The sequence below is a fragment of the Scyliorhinus torazame genome, chromosome 8 (assembly GCF_047496885.1).
Source record: "Scyliorhinus torazame isolate Kashiwa2021f chromosome 8, sScyTor2.1, whole genome shotgun sequence".
NCBI classification, from domain to species: domain Eukaryota; kingdom Metazoa; phylum Chordata; class Chondrichthyes; order Carcharhiniformes; family Scyliorhinidae; genus Scyliorhinus; species Scyliorhinus torazame.
In genome coordinates this window covers 228,680,810-228,706,154 of record NC_092714.1, presented here as the reverse complement: position 1 = coordinate 228,706,154, position 25,345 = coordinate 228,680,810, and the positions used below count along the sequence as shown (strand labels likewise).

Genomic DNA, 25,345 nt, shown 5'->3' with positions numbered 1-25,345 from the left:
ACAGGAATGTTTTACCAATACTATTACACCAATTTACCCAAAGAATGGAGAGAGTTATACCAGTGGAAGGTTGAAGTGAACAGTGTCGATGTAATTAAGGAGAAGCTAGACAAGCATAAGAGAGAAAAGGGAATAGGGAAACACCATTCATGGGATTAATTCTGAGAATGGAGATGTTGGCAGAAAAAACAAAGTTGTTTATTGGAAGGCTTTAATAGTCATTAATTGGGAAGGTTCAAGTTAGCAAGCTAGTGAATTTCTTGAGTGCATTCAAGATAGTTTCCTGCAGAAATGCGCTCGAGAAACAACTAGTGATCAGTCCTGTAATGAGTGAAGTGAAAGATTTAATTAATCTAACAATGAGGGAAAATGTATTGAACAGTGGTCACTCTATTATCAAATTCAATGTTAGATTTGAAAAAGAGAAACTTAGTACATTACTAACACTCTAGATCTTGATAAGATTAAATTTAAGAGAATGAAATAGTGCCTGGAAACAATTAACTGGTCAAAATGGAGATTGGATATCAAGTAATAATAATCTTTATTGTCACAAGTAGGCTTAAACACTGCAATGAATTTTTTTTTTGTGAAAAGCCCCTCGTTGCCACATTCCGGCGCCTGTTCAGGTACACAGAGGGAGAATTCAGAATGTCAAGATTACCTAACAGCGCGTCTTTTGGGATTTGTGGGAGGAAACTGGATACAAGGTGTTTAAAAAAATAATTTTGCCTGATAAAGGTCTAATATATACTCCATAGAATCTGTACCACGCAGAAGGAGGCCATTCAGCCCATCAAGTCTTCACCTATCCTCTGAAAGAGCACCCTACCTAGGCCCACTCACCGGCCTTTCACTGTAACACCACCTATACGTCACACCTTTGGGCAGCACAGTAGCACAGTGGTTAGCACCATGGCTTCACAGCGCCAGGGTCCCTGGTTAGATTCCCTGCTGGGTCACTGTCTGTGTGGAATCTGCACGTTCTCCCCGTGTCTGCATGGGTTTCCTCCGGTTTCCTCCCACAGTCCAAAGACGTGCACGTTAGGTGGATTGGCCATGCTAAATTGCCCTTAGTGTCCCCAAAAAAGGTTAGGAGGGGTTATTGGGTTAAGGGGATAGGGTAGAAGTGAGGGCTTAAGTGGGTTGGTGCTGACTCGATGGGCTGAATGGCCTCCTTCTGCACTGTATGTTCTACGTTCTATATCTTTGGACACCAAGGGGGCAATTTTGCATGGCCAGTCCACCTAAACTGCACATCTTTGGACTGTGGGAGGAATCCGGAGCACCCGGAGGAAACCCACGCAGCCCACGCAGACACGGGGAGAAAGTGCAAACTCCACACCAACAGTCACCCCAGGCTAGATACGAACCTGAGTTCCTGACACTGTGAGGCAGCAGTGCTAACCACTGTGCCACCGTGCCGCCCCCCCCCACCCTCCCAGCAGAAAGTGCTTTACTTATTTACCAAATAAAAGAATTATGATTGACAAAAGAGGCATGAGATAATTTGAAACTGAAGGAATGAGCAGTACAAGTGCAAAATATAAAGTAAGTCCAGGGAACAGAGAGGGATATACAGTAAAGGAGGTGAAAAAAAGGATAGAAAGAGTTGAAAAAGGGGAAAACAAAAATAAACTTGAATGGGATGTCAAGTTTACAACTAGATTAGAAGAAAAATGACAGTCAATGTTTAATAATGAATGGGTTAATATTCAAAACAAAAATAGGCGACGACAGATTTGTTGAATAATTACATTGTGTCAGTTTTCACAATAAAAAGAATAACATACAGACATTCCCATAAGTTAATAAGAAATCAAGAAATGGAATTTGTTAAAGTAAATATAAGAAAGAAAACAGTATTAGAGAAAAATAATAGCATTAAAGGCTGACAATCCTCAGGAACTGGTCACTTCCAGCACAGGGGTCTGAAGGAAGGAGGCAAGGAAATTGCATTTGCTTCAATCATAATCTTCCAAACCTCTCTCCATTCAAAAATTGTCCCTTTAAATTGGCCAACTACGAAGTTAACTTCATTATTTTCAGAAAGGCCAAAAATAACCAAATAAATTATAGATCTGTCGTCTATCATCTTGGAATTTATAGTTAAGGACAGAATGACAGAACATTCAAAGATAGTTGAGCTGATTAGAGGGAGCCAACATCGATTTATAAATGTCTAATGCACCTAATTGAATTTTTTTAGGAAATAAATAAAGTAATGGACCGGGAATGTCTATGGATATAATTTATATGGATAGCCCAGAAGGAGGCCATTTGATTAATCAAACCCGTGTTTGCTCTCTGCAAGAGCAGCTGAGTGATCCCATACCCCCACCTATTGGGTAAGATTTCAAATCAGACAATGTTAGCTAAAGTTAAAGCTCATGGAATTTACCTGGTTAGATGGTCAGGCAGCAGAAAACCGAGAGGAGAGATATTGGGGATATACTTCAATTGGAAGGAAGTTATAGTGGTGTCCCACAAGAATCCGTGCAGGGGTCTCAATAGTTCAGTGTATTTATTGATGATTTTGGTTACACAACAGAGAACCGCAGATCCAAGTTTGGAGGTGATAAAAAGATTGGTGCTTTCGTGAATGACTTGGATGGGAGCATAATATTACGAGACATAGATTTTAAGTGAGATGGCGGAAGCATGGCAGATGGATTTCAACACAGATGACCACAAATGGATAGATCCAAGTATTTAATTGGTGAAATATATATCCTAATGTTAACACTTAATGAAATGAAATAGACAATGGTGTATACCAAATTAGCCTGAATTTTGCCCTCGACATGCAAAGCTAAACTTAAAAATCCAAAGTTGCTGTCAGTGATTCTAGGTTTATACATAGGATGCGCTGTTGAAGTTGTCCTCATCTGCAATCAATTAGAAATCACTGATCTGATGAGGATTTGCCATTTTGCACTGTTAGTCTCATTGTAAAATCCCTTAAACATAACCAAGTAAGAAATATGAGCAGGAGTGGAGGATCTGACCTCCGGGCCTGTTCCGACATTTAATATGATCATGGCTGATCTTCTGCCTCAACTCCTTTCCTGTTTGCTTGCAATATTCCTTGAATGCCCTTATTTGCTTAACTCAGCCGCTAAATATATTCACTGATTGAGTAACCCTCTAGGATAGAAAATTCTCAAGATTCACAACCCTTTGAATGAAGACATTCCTCCTTGTCTCATCTCAATCCTAAATGATCAGCCCTTATCCTGAGACTGTACCCTCCACCCCCTCCAACCTCCCCTATCCTGTTCCAGATTCCCCAGGCTAGAGAAACAACCTCTCGATGTCTAACTGTCAAGCCCCTTCATTATTCTGTAGGTTTCAATTACAGCACCTTTCATTCTTCAAAACCTTTGAGAGTATCTACCCAACTTTGTCAGCCTCGAATCATAGGACAATCATTTCAGCCCAGGAGTCAATCTAGCCAACATTTGCTGTATCGCCTCGAATGCAAGCATATCCTTCCTTAGATTTGGAGGTCAGAACTGCACACAGCACTCCAGGTGTAGACTATACACGAATTTGTATAGCTAAAGCATAACTTCTACTCCTTTGCATGCTATCCCTTTCGATATAAGCGCTAGCATTCCATTAGCCACTTTGATTATTTTCTGTACCTGATCGTGACATGTTAATGATCTGTGTACTTGGAACGCTTCAGACCTCTAAGTGTCTCTAGCTTTTCACCATTGCGAAAGTAGAAAGCTGCATGTGTTAAATGAGGGAAAACTGCATTTTTTTTTATGGTACCCAAGTTCATAATTACTGCTAACTAGCCTCGATCACTGGTCCTTCAAAACTAATTTTATATTTGAGTATTGCTTGAGAAAACCTTCAATAGCATGGCTCCTTTTTCAGCAATGTAAAGGTTTGGACTAGCAAGAGAATAATTTTATAATTGTGGAATATCAAAGTTCTCTACAATAATAAAAAATTATTTGCGGAGTTTACAATATTTTAGCTTCTAGCTTAATGGTGTATATGGCTCAACAGATTATTTTGATGCCAACCTGGCACTACCAACCTGTGCCAAGGGACAGTGCCAGGAGCGGACCCAAGTGGGAGGCCCATGGAGGGTGCAGTGAAATGTGGTGCGCAGGATGGAGAGCGGCGTTTGGTGGTGGTGGTGGTGAGGGGGGGGAGGCAGCAGCCGGCGATGAATGTCAGGGGGGGTTTGACGGCGATGAATGGGCGGGGGTGGTGGAGAGCTCTCAGACCTCAGTGGTGTGGGCTGCGGGGTTCGGCTGCAGCGCTGGTCAGGGCGAGTTCGAGAAGGATGGTATGGTCAAGCACGTGAAAGGCTGTAGGCAAGCTCGAGGGAAAGATTATGATCAACAGTCCTGTTGGTTGTCATTTGTGATTGTTAAAAGAGCTTTTTTGGGATATAGTAGGGAAGCAAAGCTGCACAGCTGTGGATCAGTCCATCAAGCGACGTGCACTTAATTATTACAGCCGTGAACACCTTGATGGTTAAATGATGTCATCGCCACCAGAAGCAAAGAACTGGTAAACGCCCCTATGATCGGAAATTTATGGACAAGAATCAAACCTGACCTGATTAATCAGGTAGAACCAACAGTTGATATTCACTTGCATCAGTTCCTGGGACACAAAAGTATCACTCAACCTGATGAATCCGCAGCAGCTGATTTCCTGAAACTAAGCCAGAAGTGGGTGCCCTCCCAAAACCTTCAGCTCCCACTCCAGAACGTTAATTGGACTGATCTCAACCTCGGGTTTACTCTCTCTCCTCTTTCTATCTCTGGCTTCATTATCCTGTCGTGCAATGAAAACAGTGCTCAACCGCAATGCCCTCTCCAACCTTCCTATCCGCCACCTCACTCCTCGACTCAGCCTTCCTCGCTCACCGCCACCCTCCTGAGCCCTTTCCCACAGTGAGTGTTTGGAAGGGGTGAGTGGGAGAGGTGGCGAGTGGGAGGGGCAGCGAGCGGGAGAAGGGGCGAGAGGGAGAGGGGTTGAGTAGGGGAGGAGGCAAGCAGGAGAGATGGCGATCAGGAGAGGTGGTGAGCAAGTGAGGGGGTGAGGTGGCGAGTGGGAGAGATGGCAATTGGTGGAGGAGACGTGGCGAGAGTTAGAGGTGGTGAGAGGGAAGCAGTGAGGGAGAGTGAGGGATGGCAAGAGCAGTGACAAAGTTATGTTGTAAGAACATAAGAACTAGGAACAGGAGTAGGCCATCTGGCCCCTCGAGCCTGCTCCGCCATTTAATGAGATCATGGCTGATCTTTGTGGACTCAGCTCCACTCTCCGGCCCATACACCATATCCCCGAATCCCTTTATTCTTTAGAAAGGCATCTATCTTTTTCTTAAAAACGCTTAAAGGAGCCTCAACTGCTTCACTGGGCAAGGAATTCCAGAGATTCACAACCCTTTGGGTGAAGAAGTTCCTCCTACACTCCATCCTAAATCTACCTCCCCTTATTTTGAGGCTATGCCCCCTAGTTCTGCTTTCCCCGACCAGTGGAAAAAACCTGCCCGCATCTATCCTATCTATTCCCTTCATAATTTTATGTCTCAATAAAATCCCCCCGCATCCTTCTAAACTCCAATGAGTACAGTCCCAGTCTACTCAACCTCTCGTCATAATCTAATCCCCTCAACTCTGGGATCAACCTAGTGAATCTCCTCTGCACTCCCTCCAGTGCTAATATGTCCTTTCCATGGTAAGGAGACCAAAACTGAACACAATACTCCAGATACGGCCTCACCAACACCCTATACAATTGCAGCATAACCTCACTAGTCTTGAACTCCATCCCTCTAGCAATGAAAGACAAAACTCGATTAGCCTTCTTAATCACCTGTTGCACCTGCACACCAACTTTTTACGACTCGTGCACCAGCACACCCAGGTCCCTCTGCACAGCAGCATGTGCACTACAGGGATGGTGCAGGCGGGAGGGATTCAGATTTCTGGATAACTGGGGCTCTTTCTGGGGAAGGTGGGACCTCTACAGACAGGATGGTCTACATCTGAACCTGCGGGGCACAAATATCCTGGGGGGGAGATTTGTTAGTGCTCTTTGGGGGGGTTTAAACTAATGCAGCAGGGGCATGGGAACCTGGATTGTAGTTTTAGGGTAAGGGAGAATGAGAGTATAGAGGTCAGGAGCTCAGATTTGACGTCGCAGGAGGGGGCCAGTGTTCAGGTAGGTGGTTTGAAGTGTGTCTACTTCAATGCCAGGAGTATACGAAATAAGGTAGGGGAACTGGCAGCATGGGTTGGTACCTGGGACTTCGATGTTGTGGCCATTTCGGAGACGTGAATAGAGCAGGGACAGGAATGGATGTTGCAGGTTCCGGGGTTTAGGTGTTTTAGTAAGCTCAGAGAAGGAGGCAAAAGAGGGGGAGGTGTGGCGCTGCTAGTCAAGAGCAGTATTACGGTGGCGGAGAGGATGCTAGATGGGGACTCATCTTCCGAGGTAGTATGGGCTGAGGTTAGAAACAGGAAAGGAGAGGTCACCCTGTTGGGAGTTTTCTATAGGCCTCCAAATAGTTCTAGGGATGTAGAGGAAAGGATGGCGAGGATGATCCTGGATAAGAGCAAAAGTAATAGGGTAGTTATTATGGGAGACTTTAACTTTCCAAATATTGACTGGAAAAGATATAGTTCGAGTACATTAGATGGGTCGTTTTTTGTTCAGTGTGTGCAGGAGGGTTTCCTGACACAGTTTGTTGACAGGCCAACAAGAGGCGAGGCCACATTGGATTTGGTTTTGGGTAATGAACCAGGCCAGGTGTTGGATTTGGAGGTAGGTGAGCACTGTAGGGACAGTGACCACCATTCGGTGACGTTTACGTTAAGGATGGAAAGGGATAAGTATACACCGCAGGGCAAGAGTTATAGCTGGGGGAAGGGAAATTATGATGCCATTAGACGTGACTTGGGGGGGATAAGGTGGAGAAGTAGGCTGCAAGTTTTGGACACACTGGATAAGTGGAGCTTGTTCAAGGATCAGCTACTGCGTGTTCTTGATAAGTATGTACCGGTCAGGCAGGGAGGAAGGTGCCGAGCGAGGGAACCGTGGTTTACCAAAGAAGTGGAATCTCTTGTTAAGAGGAAGAAGGAGGCCTATGTGAAGATGAGGTGTGAAGTTTCAGTTGGGGCGATGGATAGTTACAAGGTAGCGAGGAAGGATCTAAAGAGAGAGCTAAGACGAGCAAGGAGGGGACATGAGAAGTATTTGGCAGGAAGGATCAAGGAAAACCTAAAAGCTTTCTATAGGTATGTCAGGAATAAGCGAATGACTAGGGACAGAGTAGGACCAGTCAAGGACAGGGATGGGAAGTTGTGTGTAGAGTCTGAAGAGATAGGCGAGATACTAAATGAATATTTTTCGTCAGTATTCACTCAGGAAAAAGATAATGTTGTGGAGGAGAATGCTGAGCTCCAGGTAAATAGATTAGATGGCATTGAGGTACGTAGGGAAGAGGTGTTGGCAATTCTGGACAGGCTGAAAATAGATAAGTCCCCGGGACCTGATGGGATTTATCCTAGGATTCTCTGGGAGGCCAGGGAAGAGATTGCTGGACCATTGGCTTTGATTTTTATGTCATCATTGGATACAGGAATAGTGCCAGAGGACTGGAGGATAGCAAATGTGGTCCCTTTGTTCAAAAAGGGGAGCAGAGACAACCCCAGCAACTATAGACCGGTGAGCCTCACGTCTGTAGTGGGTAAAGTCTTGGAGGGGATTATAAGAGACAAGATTTATAATCATCTAGATAGGAATAATATGATCAGGGATAGTCAGCATGGCTTTGTGAAGGGTAGGTCATGCCTCACAAACCTTATCGAGTTCTTTGAGAAGGTGACTGAACAGGTAGACGAGGGTAGAGCAGTTGATGTGGTGTATATGGATTTCAGCAAAGCGTTTGATAAGGTTCCCCACGGTAGGCTATTGCAGAAAATACGGAGGCTGGGGATTGAGGGTGATTTAGAGATGTGGATCAGAAATTGGCTAGCTGAAAGAAGACAGAGGGTGGTGGTTGATGGGAAATGTTCAGAATGGAGTTCTGTCACAAGTGGAGTACCACAAGGATCTGTTCTGGGGCCGTTGCTGTTTGTCATTTTTATCAATGACCTAGAGGAAGGCGCAGAAGGGTGGGTGAGTAAATTTGCAGACGATACTAAAGTCGGTGGTGTTGTCGATAGTGTGGAAGGAAGTAGCAGGTTACAGAGGGATATAGATAAGCTGCAGTGCTGGGCTGAGAGGTGGCAAATGGAGTTTAATGTAGAGAAGTGTGAGGTGATTCACTTTGGAAGGAAAAACAGGAATGTGGAATATTTGGCTAATGGAAAAGTTCTTGAAAGTGTGGATGAGCAGAGGGATCTAGGTGTCCATGTACATAGATCCCTGAAAGTTGCCACCCAGGTTGATAGGGTGGTGAAGAAGGCCTATGGAGTGTTGGCCTTTATTGGTAGAGGGATTGAGTTCCGGAGTCAGGAGGTCATGTTGCAGCTGTACAGAACTCTGGTACGGCCGCATTTGGAGTATTGCGTACAGTTCTGGTCACCGCATTATAGGAAGGACGTGGAGGCTTTGGAACGGGTGCAGAGGAGATTTACCAGGATGTTGCCTGGTATGGAGGGAAAATCTTATGAGGAAAGGCTGATGGACTTGAGGTTGTTTTCGTTAGAGAGAAGAAGGTTAAGAGGAGACTTAATAGAGGCATACAAAATGATCAGAGGGTTAGATAGGGTGGACAGTGAGAGCCTTCTCCCGCGGATGGAAATGGCTAGCACGAGGGGACATAGCCTTAAACTGAGGGGTAATAGATATAGGACAGAGGTCAGGGGTAGGTTCTTTACGCAAAGAGTAGTGAGGCTGTGGAATGCCCTACCTGCTACAGTAGTGAACTCGCCAACATTGAGGGCATTTAAAAGTTTATTGGATAAACATATGGATGATAATGGTATAGTGTAGGTTAGATGGCTTTTGTTTCGGTGCAACATCATGGGCCGAAGGGCCTGTACTGCGCTGTATTGTTCTATGTTCTATGTTTTAACATCTTACCGTTTAAATAATAATCCATTCTGCTGTTATTCCTCCCAAAATGGATAGCCTCACACTTGGCAACATTGAATTCCATCTGCCAGACCCTAGCCCATTCACCTAACCTATCCAAATCCTTCTGCAGACTTCCGGTATCCTCTGCACTTTTTGCTTTACCACTCATCTTAGTGTCATCTGCAAACTTTGACACATTGCACTTGGTCCCCAATTCCAAATCGTCTATGTAAATTGTGAACAACTGCGGGCCCAACACTGATCCTCAAGGGACCCCACTAGTTACAGGTTGCCAACCAGAGAAACACCCATTTATCCCCACTCTCTGCTTTCTGTTAGTTAACCAATCCTCTACCCATGCTACCACTTTACCCTCAATGCCATGCATCTTTAGTTTATGCAGCAACCTTTTGTGTGGCACCTTGTCAAAAGCGGGTTAGCGGGTAGGATTTTCTGTGCAGTGTGGCATGTTTCTTGGCATCAGGAGGCGGCCTGACGTTGGCCAGCGACGGTATGTTCTAGTCGCCGCTGTCGAAGGGATTTCCCTTTGAATCCACCCCTCGCTGCGGGTTTCCCTGCCGACGGGACCAGAAAATCCCACCAGCATGGACATGCGGAAAATCCCCCCAGTGTAGATAGGGTTGGAGGATTTGAGGCCAGTTCATACCACTGATCTCTGCTGTAATTGGTGTGACAACATTATTGAAGGAAGATTTATCCCCAAAAATTCAACACATTAAAAACAAAGGCAGTTCTAGGAAGGTTCTTAAAAGTTCCAAGCCCAGATTTCCAAAGAATAATGCAAAGGTTCTGACAGCTTGTTATTTTGGGCTTGTCAAAATAAAAAGATTCTTGGCTGGGATTCTCCTTTCCAGGGACCAAGTCCCCACGCTGGTGGGTAAACCGGCGTCAACGATTCCGGCGTCAACGGGCCCCCAAGGTGAGGAATTCTCACCTGTCTCGGGGGCCAGGTGGACGGCGGAGGGGTTGGCGACGTTCCAGCCAGCGCCGAAGGAACTGCACGAGTTTGCGCATGCGCCAAAGGGCCGGCGTGATCTCGCGCATGTGCGGAACCGCCAGCCTGTTTTGGCGCATGTGCGGGGGGTTCTCTTCTCTGCACCGGCCATTGCGGAGCCCTCCAGGGGCCAGTGCGGAAGGAGTGCCCCCATGGCACAGGCCCGCCTGCAGATCGGTGGGCCCCGATCGCGGGCCAGGCCACGTGCCGCCCCCCCCCCCCCCGGGTCCATCCCTCCCCCCACCCCCCCCCCCCCCCCCCAGGACCACCCCAGCCGACTTACCTGCCAGGTCCCGCCGTGTGGGACCATACGTAACCCACGCCGGCGGGACTGGCCAAAAATGGACGGCCACTCGGCCCATCGGGGCTCAGAGAATTGCCGGGGGGGGGGGGGGGGGGCGGGAGGCGCTGCCAGCGGCCCCCGGCCGGCATGGCGTGAACCCCACCCCCACCCGAAAAACGATGCAGGAGAATACGGCAGCTGGCGGGGCGGGATTCGCGCCGCCCCCCGGGGAATCTCCAATCCGGCGGGTGGTTGCAGAATCCCTTGTCTCCAGTCATTGCCATCAATTAAATTTTTCTTCTGTCAAATAATTACAACACAAACTACAATATAAAAACTAACAAATGTCCTCCCTTATGTATGGTCGTATAACGGTTATGGTGCTGATCTTAAAGGCTAGAGATCATGAATTCAAGTGCCACCATGGGAAATTTAACATTTAATGCAATAAAGTTTGTCATTTGTGAACTAGCAGGTTAACTGGTCAATGGCTGGGGGCGGTATTCTTCCTTCTGTCATAACCATGATAACTTAAAAAAATATCTAGATTGTATCGAGGTTTTTATATTTCTATTGGTGACGGACATCCACTCAGTACCTTGATATTGGTTAACGTGGTTGAAAAGAAATGAGAGAGAACAGTGATGGGGACTGGGAGACGGACACTCTAATGCGATTAGCTGCTCATCCTGCTTGCTGACATTACTGTTGCTTGAATCCTGGAGCATACTTTGACTTGGTGCCATATTCAAACTAATGCCAGAAAAGGGGAAAGCCCAGGCACAGAAATCTGTAGATCTTTATGGGCAGTTTTCTTCGAGATTGGTGGTCTGTCCTGACTGTGACATTGGGCTCATATATGCTATAACAGCAGTGCAATTAAGTTTTGGCGTGTACATTACAAAGTGAAACCAGACCGGAATTTTCTATCAATATATATATATATATCTATATATACATTCAATTACTGTCACTTAAACGCAGTAAATATTCCGGAAGTTGAACTGCAGACACAATTGTAATGGTGTTTCCACATATAAAATATTAATAAACTTTCCACTGCTGAACTGGATAGTCCCTTTGCAATATAGCACCCTGAGACAATCATTAAAATACACCATAACCTATGTTTGCAGCTCCAGGTATGCCTTATAAGGAAATTTCAGACCTCATTTATATTTACATTGGTTATCTAGTGCCTGAAAACAGTATTTTTCTGTTTTGAGTGATTATGTCCTTTAATGAATGATTAGTGGTGAATGTAATGGCCTCCCTTTGGTAATTATACAATAATTTAACATGTCTTTCTTTCAAATTTTGCAGTATAATATTTTGTTACAAACACTGGTTAGAGAGCATCAGAAAGCGCCACTGGGAAGACTGTCCCACCTCACTGCGAGTTTCTCCTGGATGGACTGGCACAGGAATCAGCATCCTGCTCCATGGACGTGGGCAGCCAATCAGGCCAGTTAAGGACCACTATCCCAGACCAATGGAACCTTCCCAGTGCTGGATTGGCCCGACTAAGTGGAGGCCATCTCCATGCTACTTTGATGGAGCCAAAAGTCTGAAATAACTACAGCCACGAACATCATTGTTGTGGAGGCCCTTCCACACTGATGGTTCTAACAACTGTTACGACACCCTGGGCTAGTGCGTGGTCAATTCCAGCCCCACTTGATGCAGAGAGTCACGAGACAGTTGAAATTAACTTTTAAAAATACTGGAAGTCTTTGGTCTCTGGCTGCCCAATAACTACAGTCACCAGGTTTGTAATTCTAAACACAATTAACTTTTATTAATAACAATAACTATAATTAAATAGGAAACAAACACAACTGGTTAACTACTAACTATAATAATAATAATCGCTTATTGTCACAAGCAGGCTTCAATGAAGTTACTGTGAAAAGCCCCTCGTCGCCACATCCCGGCGCCTGTTGGGGAGGCCGGTACGGGAATTGAACCCGCGCTGCTGCCTTGTTCTGCATTACAAGCCAGCTATTTAGCCCACAGCGCCGCTGGCCCAGTGCTAACCACTCCGCCACATGCTGCCCCTATGTTCAGCCTGTTTGAGAGTGCCTCCCAGTGCTGCCAGCCCAATCTGAGCTGAGCAGAGGCTACTGTACAGGCTTCAGGACACGGAAGAGGGAACATTAATGCCAAGGAGCCTTCAAAGATGAGTAAGTTTCTTTCAGCAAGGCAGGCAAGGCCTGGCAAATCAGCAGAGAGCAGTGCGGGTCAGATCCCAGTAATGGTGTGATCAAGAAGTTGCCCTTAATTGGGCTCTTAAGAGGCTCAATTTGCTATCTGGTGGTTGGCTACCCTGCTGAGGTCTCAACTGCTGGTGTCTTAGCAGTAGGAAGATGTCAGGCTCCGCTCCAGACCCTTTCCTTGCCACATTACCAGCTCTCCGGCACATCTCCTTAGGGCTGGTAAGATTCAACAACAACAAGTTTTCTGCCCGTTCCTGCTGGCCCCGTCGTCACTGACCCCCTCCCCTCCCCCCATGGACTCCCTGGAGGGGAGGGGTTGCGAACAATAGGAAAACCGGTTTAAAACAACGGGACTGGAAGATCCTGCCACCAACCAATGACAGGCCTGATAACCCTCCAGAACTCATCCAACTCTGGCCTCACAAGCATCGCTGAAATTAATCACTTTCCCATTAGCAGCTAAGGTTCTGAGCTCTGGAGTTCCCTCCCTAAACGTCTCAGCCATTTTTCCTCCTTTAAGATGACTGTTTACTTGAGTAAAGTTCTGGTCACTTAACCAGATTTTTCAATTTTTTTTACATAGATCAGTGTCAATGCTTGTTTGATAACACAACTGTGAAGTGTTTTGGGAGGTTTTACTACATGAAAGATGTCAGATAAATAGAGGTTGTTGTTATAGTTACATTAGTTTGACAACTAATTGAGATATTTAAAGATTTGCTACATAATTAGAAGATTGACCTACAGCAGGCACTGAATATAGTGTAATGGATAGGTATTGGTGGGATGAAATCACTGTCAAATATTTGACTACACAGTTGGCATTAGACATGTCAATAACATTAATTTGTGAACATTCTGTGAAACAGGAGTAGAAAATGTATTTGTGTGCAAAACACTCAACCAGTCTTGACACATAATCCACACAACATCTGAAACAGGGGCAGCACGGTAGCATTATGGTTAGCACAGTTGCTTCACAGCTCCAGGGTCGCAGGTTCAATTCCCGCCTTGGGTCACTGTCTGTGCGGAGTCTGCACGTTCTCCCCATGTCTGCGTGGGTTTCCTCCGGGTGCTCCAATTTCCTCCCACAGTCCAAAGATGTGCAGGTTATGTGGATTGGCCTTGCTAAATTGCCCTTAGTGTCCAAAAAGGTTGGGTGGGGTTACGGGGACAGAGTGATGGTGTGGGCTTGGGTATGGTGCTCTTTTCAAGGCCGGTGCAGACTCGATGTGCTGAATGGTCTCATTTTGCACTGTAAATTCTATGAAACAGTCCTCCTCACTAACTCCTGAAGCACAATGAAATGGACCGTGCCTGGCTGAAAAAACGCAAAAATAGTTATCATCTTTCAGAAGAGCAAGGTCGGGATTTTCTCCGATATCGGCAAAGGCTAATGCCGGTCCGGAAAAGCAGCGTTGAAGCCATTGACAGCAACGGGGTCTTTTTCTGGGACCTTGGAAACAAAATCTCCTGACGTATCACTGGTGGGGTGGCCTCTGTTTCGCCTGTCCTGCCATCAATTCGGACACTTGAAGATCCAGGTGCCATTTTTAAAGGCTGCCTCAGCGCACAGCGGCCAGCAGTTCACCCAGGTGCGCATCCCCTGACACCACCCGGGCATTACCTGGAGACCCTCCAGGAACCAAGCAGGTACTACCCAGGCATGAACTTCTCCAGGCACTGCACCCACCTGAGCTTCCATGGGTGCATGCCTTCTGAGACCAGTTGTGCTTCACACCCTTCTGCCCTCACGTCGCCCTAGGTGGATTTTTTGATGCGGGGGGGGGGGAGGTATATGATATTATTATAATGAGGTTCCTGATGTTGAATGGGGGGAAACGTGGCCCAATACTGACAGGGGGTGTGGGGTGGAAACAATCGCATCATGCTTTCACATTGCCGTGAGACACGACTCTGGACTACCTGCGATATTTTCCGCTGCTTCGCCAAACCCGGCCAATGCGAACTGGAGCGGAAAATCCCAGCCCAAGTTTGTGCTATTCATGAGAGTGACATTGGTCATTGTGGGTCTTACAATGCAGTGTGTGACTTTGCAGCTCATTTTACAAGCTGCCTGAATTTATTTTCCAATGGGGTCAATTTTATGAGCGGTGTTTCTCACAATTTCAACCCTTGGTTTGACCTATGGTGGTTACGTGGTTATGTTTTTAAAATAAATTTAGAGTACCCAATTCATTTTTTAGAATTAAGGTGCAATTTAACGTGGTCAATCCACCTAACCTGCACATCTTTGGGTTGTGGGGGTGAAACCTATGCAAACACGGGGAGAATATGCAATGTGGTTATGTTTTTGATGATTATCAGCTAATTATTTACAATTATTAGATTAGTGCTTAACAACACAGTTTCCAAAGTTCCTTAATTGATGTGCTTCGTCAAGACCATCATGCCAATAATGCACACCCTCCCATTTCAAAATGACAACTGACAAAAATCTGCAGGAATGGTTATACCACAATATATTTACATCAAAGGCAAACTGAGAATGGGTTCCATCAAAATGTTGCATTTCAAAGAATGAAAAGGAGTAATACTGCACACCCTGGTGGTACTGTACTGAGCTCCATTCTACCTGCTTATGAAATACACCCTGAACGTCTAGACATTTCAACCTGGTAACCAAGTGTCTGTGCTGTTTTGTATTTCTAAGTCAATTCATTTAGAAAATAATCAGTGCTGTGCCAAAGTGATCCTCTCACTGGCTGATATATGGTAAAATGCTGGTAGAAAATGTGAATACCTCTGGTTCTGCTCAGTCTGTGTTCATCGGAGGTTTAAAAAAAAACAATTCAAAGGTTACTTTTCCATTTACAATCTCCCCGTCTCAATTTTAAAATTAACACTGAGCTGTTTTACACATTCCTTTCTCCACACTAGTGATTTGCTTGCAGCCAGTAGGTTTCATAGAATCCCTACAGTGCAGAAGGAGGCCATTCGTCTGCATCAACCCTCTGAAAGAGCACCTCACCTAGACCCAACTCCCCACCCTATCCTCATAACCCCACCTAACCGTTGGACACTAAGGGGCAATTTAACATGGCCAACCAACCTAACCTGCACATCTTTGGACTTTGGGAGGAAACCGGAGCACCCGGAGGAAACCCACACAGAGACGGGGAGAAAGTGCAAACTCCACCCAGTCACTCAAAGTCGGAATTAAACCCAGGTCCGTGGTGCAGTGAAGCAGGAGTGCTAACCACTGTGCCGCCCCACGGGCTGTTATGATATACGTGAGTGTTTAGCTTGTTTATTTCCTCTCCTTACTGTGGAGAAGAGACTTCCCTAGATTTTCTAGTTCAGTTTTCACTGGATGATGGCAAAAAGTCATATTGGGGAATTTTCCAACCAGTGATGCAACGATCAGCAAATTAAAATGTTTGGTGATGTATAATTTGCTGATTGTGTGCTGTCAACATGCACCGGACGTGCTGAGGGGAAACTTTTAGGTCACAGTCAAGAGATCAAAATATAAAGGTTTTAATTTCAGAATACATCAGATTTTCATATCTTAATGGCAGGATTCCTTAACAACATGACTTCAGTCTAATAGTCACACACAAAAAAAGACTATAGCCAAGGTGGAGAGATACAGCGAATATTTCCTCGGGTACGAATTGGTTTACAATGCATTTAAATTCGCACTAATTCTCTTCATAGGATTGACAAATTGCACAAATTAACTTCTCCTAAAGTGCTCAGGAAAACCTCAGAATAACCATACTTTTGTAATATCACAAAAAAGGACACATTAAAAGCATTTATTCGTGATATCACAATATCAAACTAAGTACGACAAAGGATACCCAACTCGCAAGGATATTTTCTATGCTGCGACCCTGAATCAAGTTTTCAAACAGTTATAAAGTACTTGCTTAAATAATTGTGCGCAATCTTACATTCATTTATCTTAAAGTAAAAATCATTTATATTGCTTAAAGAGTAATAATTTAAAAATGCAAACTTTCCAGAGCTCTGAAAGCGATTTTTCGTTGTTCCTAATGGTCAAAGAAACTGCAGTCGTTTTCTTTATAAAAACATTATTATTTTGTATACAAACAATTAGTTGGCTACAGGATATTGTTAGCTAGTGGGTGCCACAACCATCAAATCGTTTTAAGCTAATGAGTTATTCTAAAGAAAGGAGATGACAGGGTGAATTTTTAGGTGTTAGCACTCCTGGTGCAAAACAGAGGTACTCTCATTCAATCCAAGACCCACATCCTTTCCAATTAAAGGATGGAGATTGCAAAGTGCATGCGACACTTAGTGTGAAGCTCATTTAATTCACCCAGTGATCTATGAAAAACTGTAATGCCTGAAAATGCAGAAGTAAAAATATGCAGGTCTGTGATGCACAGTCACCATCCTCACATCAGTCTGCAGGGGCATCGGTTCCAAAGTAACGATCGCCAAAGTTACCTGAAATTAGAAAAATGTGCTACATCACATCACCTCAAATTGAAACTCCTATTACAACATGAATGTCAACTCAAAGGGGCATTGAATAGCCGGATATCAAAGGAATCTCAACACCATGGTGACATATAAGCAATCAATGGTGGGATAGCTGTCCGAAGTGGTGTAATTGAAATAATTTGACATTAATAACTTTGAAGTAGGCAAGTGTAGTAATGAGCATCAACAGCTTTAAAGCAATGATTATTAGAGCCCTTTCTCAGAATTCTGGTGTAGGGAAGAAACAATCACAAAGTTAATGACCCTCACAGGATGGGTAAGCAAATTCTGATAAGAATTGGGCAGCACGGTAGCACAGTGGTTAGCACAGTTGCTTCACAGCTCCAGGGTCCCAGGTTAGATTCCCGGCTTGAGTCACTGTCTGTGCGGAGTCTGCACGTTCTCCCTGTGTGTGTGTGTGGGTTTCCTCTGGGTGCTCCAGTTTCCTCCCACAGTCCAAAGATGTGCAGGTTATGTGGATTGGCCATGCTAAATTCCCCTTAGTGTTCAAAGTGAGGTTACTAGGTAACGGGGATAGGGTGGAGGCATGGGCTTTAGTAGGGCTCTCTTTCCAAAGCTGGTGCAGACTCGATGGGCCGAATGGCCGCCTCCTGACTGTAAATTCTATGATAAGAAGCACAGACTTCCACCTTCGGTTAGTTAAGTTACAGCTGTAATAAGTGTAATGCTGCTTATGAATTATAGTGAAAGGGTGCTAATCAAAAGATATAAAGATGTTACACAGCTATATCTCTCAAATATGCTTCTGAATAAAGTCTCAGTTCCTGCAACTTACAGACTTGAGTAGTTTCAATCTTTGACCAGAACAAATTGGCGTAGTCGGCAGGATCCTCGCAATATAAGGACACTAGAACCGCATCGAATGCTGACAGCAGAGGACCGGTGAGTATGTTAATTTATCACTAATTAGATAGGGTGGTCAGCATTTGAAAAGGGAAGTCGGTGAGGTCGGTTTGAGGATCTGAACCAGCATACAAGGTGGGGAAGTTTTAAAAATTTGTTCGTGGGATATGGGTGTCGCTGGCTGAGCCAGCATTTATTGTCCATCCTTGATGGCATTTAAGAGTCAACCACGTAGGTGAAACGGCGGCACAGTGGTGGTCTAATAGCGCCGAGGACCCAGGTTTGATCGCGGCCCAGGTCACTCCGTGTGGAGTTTGCACATAATAATAATAATCATCTTTCCTGTCATAAGTAGGCTTACATTAACACTGCAATGAAGTTACTGTGAAAAGCCCCTAGTCGCCACATTCCGGTGCCTGTTCGGGTGCAGAGGGAGAATTCAGAATGTCCAAATTACCTAATAGCACGTCTTTCGGGACTTGTGGGAGGATCCGGAGCGTCCGGAGGAAACTCACGCAGACACAAAGAGAACGTGCAGACACTGCACAGACAATGACCCAAGCCGGGAATCAAACCTGGGACCCTGGTGCTGAGAAGCCATAGTGCAAACCACTATGTTACCGTGCTGCGTGGGTCTCACCCCCACAACCCAAAGATGTGCAGGGTATCTGGATTGGCCACACTAAATTGCCTCTTAATTGGAATTAAAAAAAAAAGTCAACCACATTAATGTGGATCTGGAGTCACATGTAGGTCAGAAGGTTTCCTTCCCTAAAGAACATTAGTGACCCAGATGGGTTTTTAAGACAATCAACTTTTATTGAATTCAAATTTCACCATGTGCCACGGTGGGATTTGAATCTGGGTCCTCAGAGAATGACTCTGGGTCCTCAGAGAATGACTCTGGGTTACTAGTCCAGCGACAATACCACTACTCTACTGCCTCTGAGTGTAGTCAAGGGACAGAATGAGCAAAGAAGTTAAGAACTGAAAAGGCACTGAGCCTTTTGGCTTGTGGAGCAGATGACCATGCTCAGAAAGTTGATGGGATTTTGAAAAATTTATAGAAATAAATTGGGAGACGGAGAATGTGAGAAAGAAATTCCAGCAGAAAGATCAGGAGGTAGATGGTTTAGAGAGGCAGGTGCATACGCTAGGGTTAGGAGCTGAACAGTCAGCTACAATAAAGCAACAGCAGCGTATATCCAGTTTTCATGCAGGAGCTGCCTTGGTTGAGGTACAGCAAGTACCTCACAGAAAGTAACGAGACACATGGGGCGTCATTCTCCGACCCCCCCCGCCGGGTCGGAGAATGGCCGTTGGCCGCCGTGAATCCCGCCCCCGCCGAAGTCTCCGAAGGGAGAAAAGTCGGCGGGGCGTTAATGGCGCCGCTGTCGCGGAGAATGTCACGGGTCTGCGCAAGGCAGCCGATTTTCGGCCTGCCGATATTCTCCCTTCGGATGGGCCGAAGTCCCGTCGACGTGATGACCGTTCACGTCGACGTGAATCAAACCTCCTTTTCATCGGCGTGACCCGGGGCTCACGCCGACCAGCGAGGAGGTGAGTGACGGCCTGGGGGGTTGGCTCTGGGCAGGAAATGGCGTGGCCACAGACTGATTGCGTGAGGAGAGGTGTGTCTCGGCTTGTGTGTGTGTGCGGCGGGGGGGGGGGGGGGGGGGGTGGTTAGAGTAGGCTGGGCTCCGGGGGAGTGCCGGGAGGGGGTCCGTGCCGGGGTGGAGTTTGGGGGTTGGGGGGGGTCCGTGCTGGGGTGGAGGTTGGGGAGGGGGTCCGTGCCGGGGTGGAGGTTGGGGGGGGGGTCCGTGCTGGGGTGGAGGTTGGGGGGGGGTCCGTGCCGGGGTGGAGATTGGGGGGGGTGTCCGTGCTGGGGTGGAGGTTGGGCGGGGGGGGGGGGTCTGTGCTGGGGTGGAGGTTGGGGGTTGGGGAGGGGGTCCGTGCCGGGGTGGAGGTTGGGGGGGGGGGTCCGTGCTGGGGTGGAGGTTGGGGGGGGGTCCGTGCTGGGGTGGAGGTTGAGGGTTGGGGGGGTCCGTGCTGGGGTGGAGGTTGGGGGTTGGGGTCCGTGCTGGGGTGGAGGTTGGGGGGGGGTCTGTGCTGGGGTGGAGGTTGGGGGTTGGGGTCCGTGCTGGGGTGGAGGTTGGGGGGGGGTCCGTGCTGGGGTGGAGGTTGGGGGGGGGTCCGTGCTGGGGTGGAGGTTGTGGAGGGGGTCCGTGCCGGGGTGGAGGTTGGGGGGGGGGGGTCCGTGCTGGGGTGGAGGTTGGGGGGGGGGTCCGTGCTGGGGTGGAGGTTGGGGGGGGGTCCGTGCTGGGGTGGAGGTTGGGGAGGGGGTCCGTGCCGGGGTGGGTGATGGGAGGGCAAATGAGTTGGTCCACCTGGCCAGGTGCCAGCCTCCAACAGTTGGACCCATGCGGTCCATGCCACCTGGCTGGGGGGAGGAGGGGATATGGGCAATGATGACATGTCGTTGTTCCCCTCCCCCCCACCAGGCCGTCATGTTTTCAGACCATCCAGCGATGTTGGCCGCCGTGGTGGCAGCCGCTCATGTCTATGTTGCCCTGGATGAGGAGGAGGAGGAGGAGCGTGCCAGAGAGGCGGCGCAGGCTGCCGCAGAGGGGCAGGCGGCAGCCGCCCAGGCTGGAGTGACACCTGACTGACAGGACGAGGAGGGGGAGGAGGACGTCGCGGCCCCACGGCAACGGAGGCACCCGAGGGCGCCCCGTGTGTACCGGCCCCGGCAGCCATACCAGGACCTCACGGACCGGGAATGCAGGAGGAGACTCCGGATGAGCCGGGAAACCGTGGCACACATCTGCCACCTGCTGGCACACCTGTCACCGCGTGGCACTGGCGGGGGACACCCTCTCCCCGTGTCCGTCAAGGTTACGGTGGCCCTGAACTTTTATGCAACGGGGTCATTCCAGGCACCGAGTGGGGACCTGTCCGGCATATCGCAGACATCGGTGCATTGGTGCATCCGGGCAGTGACAGATGCCCTTTATGCCATGGCGCACCGCTACATCCGCTTCCCCGTGGACCGGGCCAGCCAAGATGCCCGGGCCGTGGGCTTCTCTGCCGTTGCCGGGTTCCCCATGGTCCAGGGCGCGATCGATGGGATGCACGTCGCCGTGCGGCCACCTGCAGATAACAGGGCCGTGTTCACTAATAGGAAGGGGACCTATTCAATGAACGTACAGGTGGTCTGCGACCACCACATGATGATCCTGCACGTCTGCGCCCGTCACCCAGGCAGTGTACACGAGTCATTCGTGTTGTCGCGGTCATCCATCCCCGGCATGTACGAGGGACGCCATCCCCGGCTGAGGGGCTGGTTGCTGGGCGACAGGGGCTACCCATTGCGATCGTGGCTGATGACGCCTATACGGAGGCCACGCAATGAGGCGGAGAACCGCTACAATGATGCCCATGTAGCGACAAGGGGAGTGATCGAGAGGTGCTTTGGCGTGCTGAAGATGCGTTTCAGGTGCCTGGACCTCTCTGGGGGCACCCTCCAGTATCGGTCAGATAGGGTCGGCCGCATCATTGTGGTGTGCTGCGTCCTGCACAACATAGCCCAGCAGAAGGGCGATGTGCCGCAGGCAGAGGAGGGCGGAGTGGAGGAGCAGCAGGAAGAGGCCCAGTCCTCCCCAGATGAGGGGGATGGGGGCAATGGTCAGGGCAGACGGGGTAGACACAGGCGGGTGGCTGTCCACCGTTACCGGCTGGCCCAGCGGGCACGGGACAGACTGATAGACGCCCGCTTCACTGACTAGATGGGCGTGGGAATCGGGTAGTATGGCCACAGACCGCACACCATGACAACAGCCGACCACCCACACCCCCCACCCATCCACCCACCCAGCACCCTCACCCCCCTCCCCAACCCCACACACCCCACCCGCATGCACACCACCCCCCCCCCATTGCCGATCCACCGGCGGCACAACGGGCCGGGCTCACCCAGTTGCGGGTGGACGCGTGTCTATCGCAGGCCATGGAGGATGATGACAACCCGCCTCCGATGAGCTCCTGGCTCTACATCGTTGGACTATGTCTGACCCATGGCCACAGTACCACCATCCACCCGGACCATCCCTGCATGCGGCTGTGACACTGCAGCGCACGGTCCCGTCCTCTGCCCGGGGGATGTTGATGGCGGCCCAGGGGGAAGGGGGCAGACTCACCTGGGGCTGAGGTAAGACCACCCGTCACACACACACTTGCGCTCAACGTACATGACACGCCCGCACACTTTGGACAGAGCACAAAGGCAGCTTCGGTAGGTGTAACATTGACTTTAATAACCAAAGGAGTTCATGCACGTGCCCTAGCCCCTAAAACTCATCTGTGCCCTGCACCCGTGCCAACTTACTCAGTGTCTAATTGTTTGGCCTTACGGGCCCTTTGACTACGTCTACGTGGTTCCCCAGACGGTACAGCAGAACTGGAGGTGGACTCCTGTGATTCCTGCCCTCTGACACTGGATCCCTTTGGCGGCCGTTTCCTGGGGCGTCCTGGCCTAGATGGGCCAGGCTGCGGCCCGGGCGACTGGGATGGCGAGCTGCCAGCCTGTCCTGCCCGTTGCCCACCCGATGCACCTGGGACGGAAGGGGGGGGAGTCCGAGGTGTCGCGGTGTACCATGACCTCCCCTACAGAGGGAGCCGGGACGGACCACACCACCTCCTCCTCCCTCGGGGTGCCCGATGGCCCCCAGGCCTCTACATGGGTGGGGGATGCGAACGGACTGGCCATCCGACGCGCCCCCGACATCTGGCGCTGCCAGTCCTGGAGGCCCGTGCTGGTATCGACAGGGGTCTGCAGGTTTGCAGCCATGGAGCCCAGGGGGTTGTCGAACCCTGTCTGTGACAGTGCGACGCCGGCTTGCACATGGCCACTGGCGCCGATGCCCTCAGCGATGGCCTGCTGAGACTGGGCCATGGCCTGCAGAGACTGGGCCATGGCCTGCAGAGACTGGGCTATGGCCTGCTGAGACTGGGCCATGGCCTGCTGAGACTGGGCTATGGCGTTGAGCGCCTCTGCCATCTGGCGCTGGCACTGGCTCATGGCCTCCTGTGAGGGGGCAGCCATTTCCTGGGCCACAGACGCCGCCTGCACGGAAGGCCCCAGGCTTCGCAAACCGTTCCCCATGTCTGACACCGTCGCACCCATTGCCTCCACCGCGGACGCCACCCGTGCGGTGTCAGCCTGGGTGGCACGCATGACCGGGACCACTCCCAGCTCCTGGACGCGGGTGGACTCCTCCACCTGTGACCGCAAACGCCGCAAGCCACCCGTCACCCTATTCGCTCGTCTCCGTGTCAGTGGTTGCATCGGATCTATGTGTGGGTGTGGTAACTGCAGGAACCCGGGATCCATCTGGGCGGCAGATGTTCGCTTGGCCTGGGCTGCCCTCCGACTGCCCGGTCCCTCTGCTGCTCCTACCTCCACCTGCTGTACCGGGACGGCTGTGTTGTGCGCACCAGGGAGTGTACCAGACGCCTCATCACTAAAGTGCCCAACCGTGGTGAGTGTTTCTGCGATGGTGGAGGGTGTTGGTGACAGCAGTGGTGTTGTGTCGTGCTCTTCGTCCCACTCTGAGTCCATGGCACTTTGGGGTGGGGGTTCGTCTCCACCCATCCACTCTGAGTCACTGTCCGGTATTTCATCTTCCCGGGTAGGGGTGTCCCGGGTAGTGCTGTCCCGGGTAGTGCTGTCCCGGGCAGTGCTGTCCCGGGTAGTGCTGTCCCGGGTAGTGCTGTCCCGGGTAGTGCTGTCCCGGGTAGTGCTGTCCCGGGTAGTGCTGTCCCGGGTAGTGCTGTCCCGGGTAGTGCTGTCCCGGGTAGTGCTGTCCCGGGTAGTGCTGTCCCGGGTAGTGCTGTCCCGGGTAGTGCTGTCCCGGGTAGTGCTGTCCCGGGTAGTGCTGTCCCGGGTAGGGGTGTCCTGGGTAGTGGTGTCCCGGGTAGGGGTGTCCTGGGTAGTGGTGTCCTGGGTAGTGGTGTCCTGGGTAGTGGTGTCCCGGGTAGGGGTGTCCTGGGTAGTGGTGTCCTGGGTAGTGGTGTCCTGGCTCGGATGTGACGGGGGCCTGTGGCTGCCCCCCTCATCGCTGGGTGGTTGCTCCCGCACGTGACGGGGGTGTCGTCTCCCTGTTGCTCCAGGTCTCTCCGTCTCCCGTGGTGTGCGAGGGGCATCCTGCGGGCGTCGCATGCTGGAGGGTCCGGGTCTCTCCGTCTCCCGTGGTCTCCGAGGGGCATCCTGCGGGCGTCGCATGCTGGAGGGTCCGGGTCTCTCCGTCTCCAGTGGTGTGCGAGGGGCATCCTGCGGGCGTCGTATGCTGGAGGGTGCGGGTCTCTCCGTCTCCTGTGGTCTCCGAGGGGCATCCTGCGGGCGGTGTGCATCTGCGGGGATGGGTGCCTGGACGTTTGGTCCTGCGATACACAAATAAGCATGCATGGTTAGACATCAGGCAGTGATCAGGTGATACGGGGGAGGGGGATATAGGGGAGGGGGGATATGGGGACGGGCTGTTGGTGGCTCACTTGCTCGTGGGGCCCCGACCTCTGCATCAGCAACCTCCCGGTCCTCAGGTCCGCCAGCCAGTTCCAGGGCCCTTTCCTCGTGTACGGTCAGTGGCCTCTCATCAGCGGGCCCTCCTCCAGTCCTCACATGCTCCCTATTGTTGTGTGCGCGCTTCTCCTGTGGGGGGGGGGGCTGGTGGCAGGGGTAAAAGGCAACAGTGTTAGGCAGGTATATGAATGCACGCCATCGGTTGCGCGTGCATTGCAGAGGTTAAGGTTAGGGCTGGATTTACTTGGGGATATGGGGGAGGGAGGGATATGGGGGAGGGAGGGATATGGGGGAGGGGGGATATGGGGGAGGGGGGATATGGGGGAGGGGGGGATATGGGGGAGGGGGGATATGGGGGAGGGGGGGATATGGGGGAGGGGGGGATATGGGGGAGGGGGGGATAGGGGGGAGGGGGGATAGGGGGGAGGGGGGATATGGGGGAGGGGGGATATGGGGGAGGGGGGATATGGGGGATATGGGGGTGGGAGGATATGGGGGGGGGAGATATGGGGGAGGGGGGATATGGGGGAGGGGGGTTATGGGGGATATGGGGAGGCTCACCCTGCCTGCTCTGACGAGGTCGTTCACCTTCTTGTGGCACTGGGTGCCTGTCCGTGGTGTCCGTGCTAGCCCATGGGGGAGGGGGGATATGGGGGAGGGGGGATATGGGGGAGGGGGGATATGGGGGAGGGGGGGATATGGGGGAGGGGGGGATATGGGGGAGGGGGGGATATGGGGGAGGGGGGATATGGGGGAGGGGGGATATGGGGGATATGGGGGAGGGGGGATATGGGGAGGGGGGGATATGGGGGATATGGGGAGGCTCACCCTGCCTGCTCTGACGAGGTCGT

The 25,345-nt window shown here is 50.1% G+C and overlaps 1 protein-coding gene across 5 annotated transcripts in view; it reads right to left on the bottom strand.

Annotated features, from left to right (window-relative positions):
• Positions 1-16,059: 16,059 nt before the first annotated feature.
• The window catches only part of LOC140428432 (uridine-cytidine kinase-like 1), a 163,304-nt gene continuing 154,018 nt past the window's right edge, over positions 16,060-25,345 (bottom strand). For all 5 annotated transcript variants that reach the window (XM_072514877.1, XM_072514873.1, XM_072514875.1 and 2 more), the window contains one exon: positions 16,060-17,017. In XM_072514877.1, the coding sequence (XP_072370978.1) occupies positions 16,895-17,017 (123 nt within the window). In that variant the 3' untranslated portion in view covers positions 16,060-16,894. The remainder of the gene's footprint in view (positions 17,018-25,345) is intronic.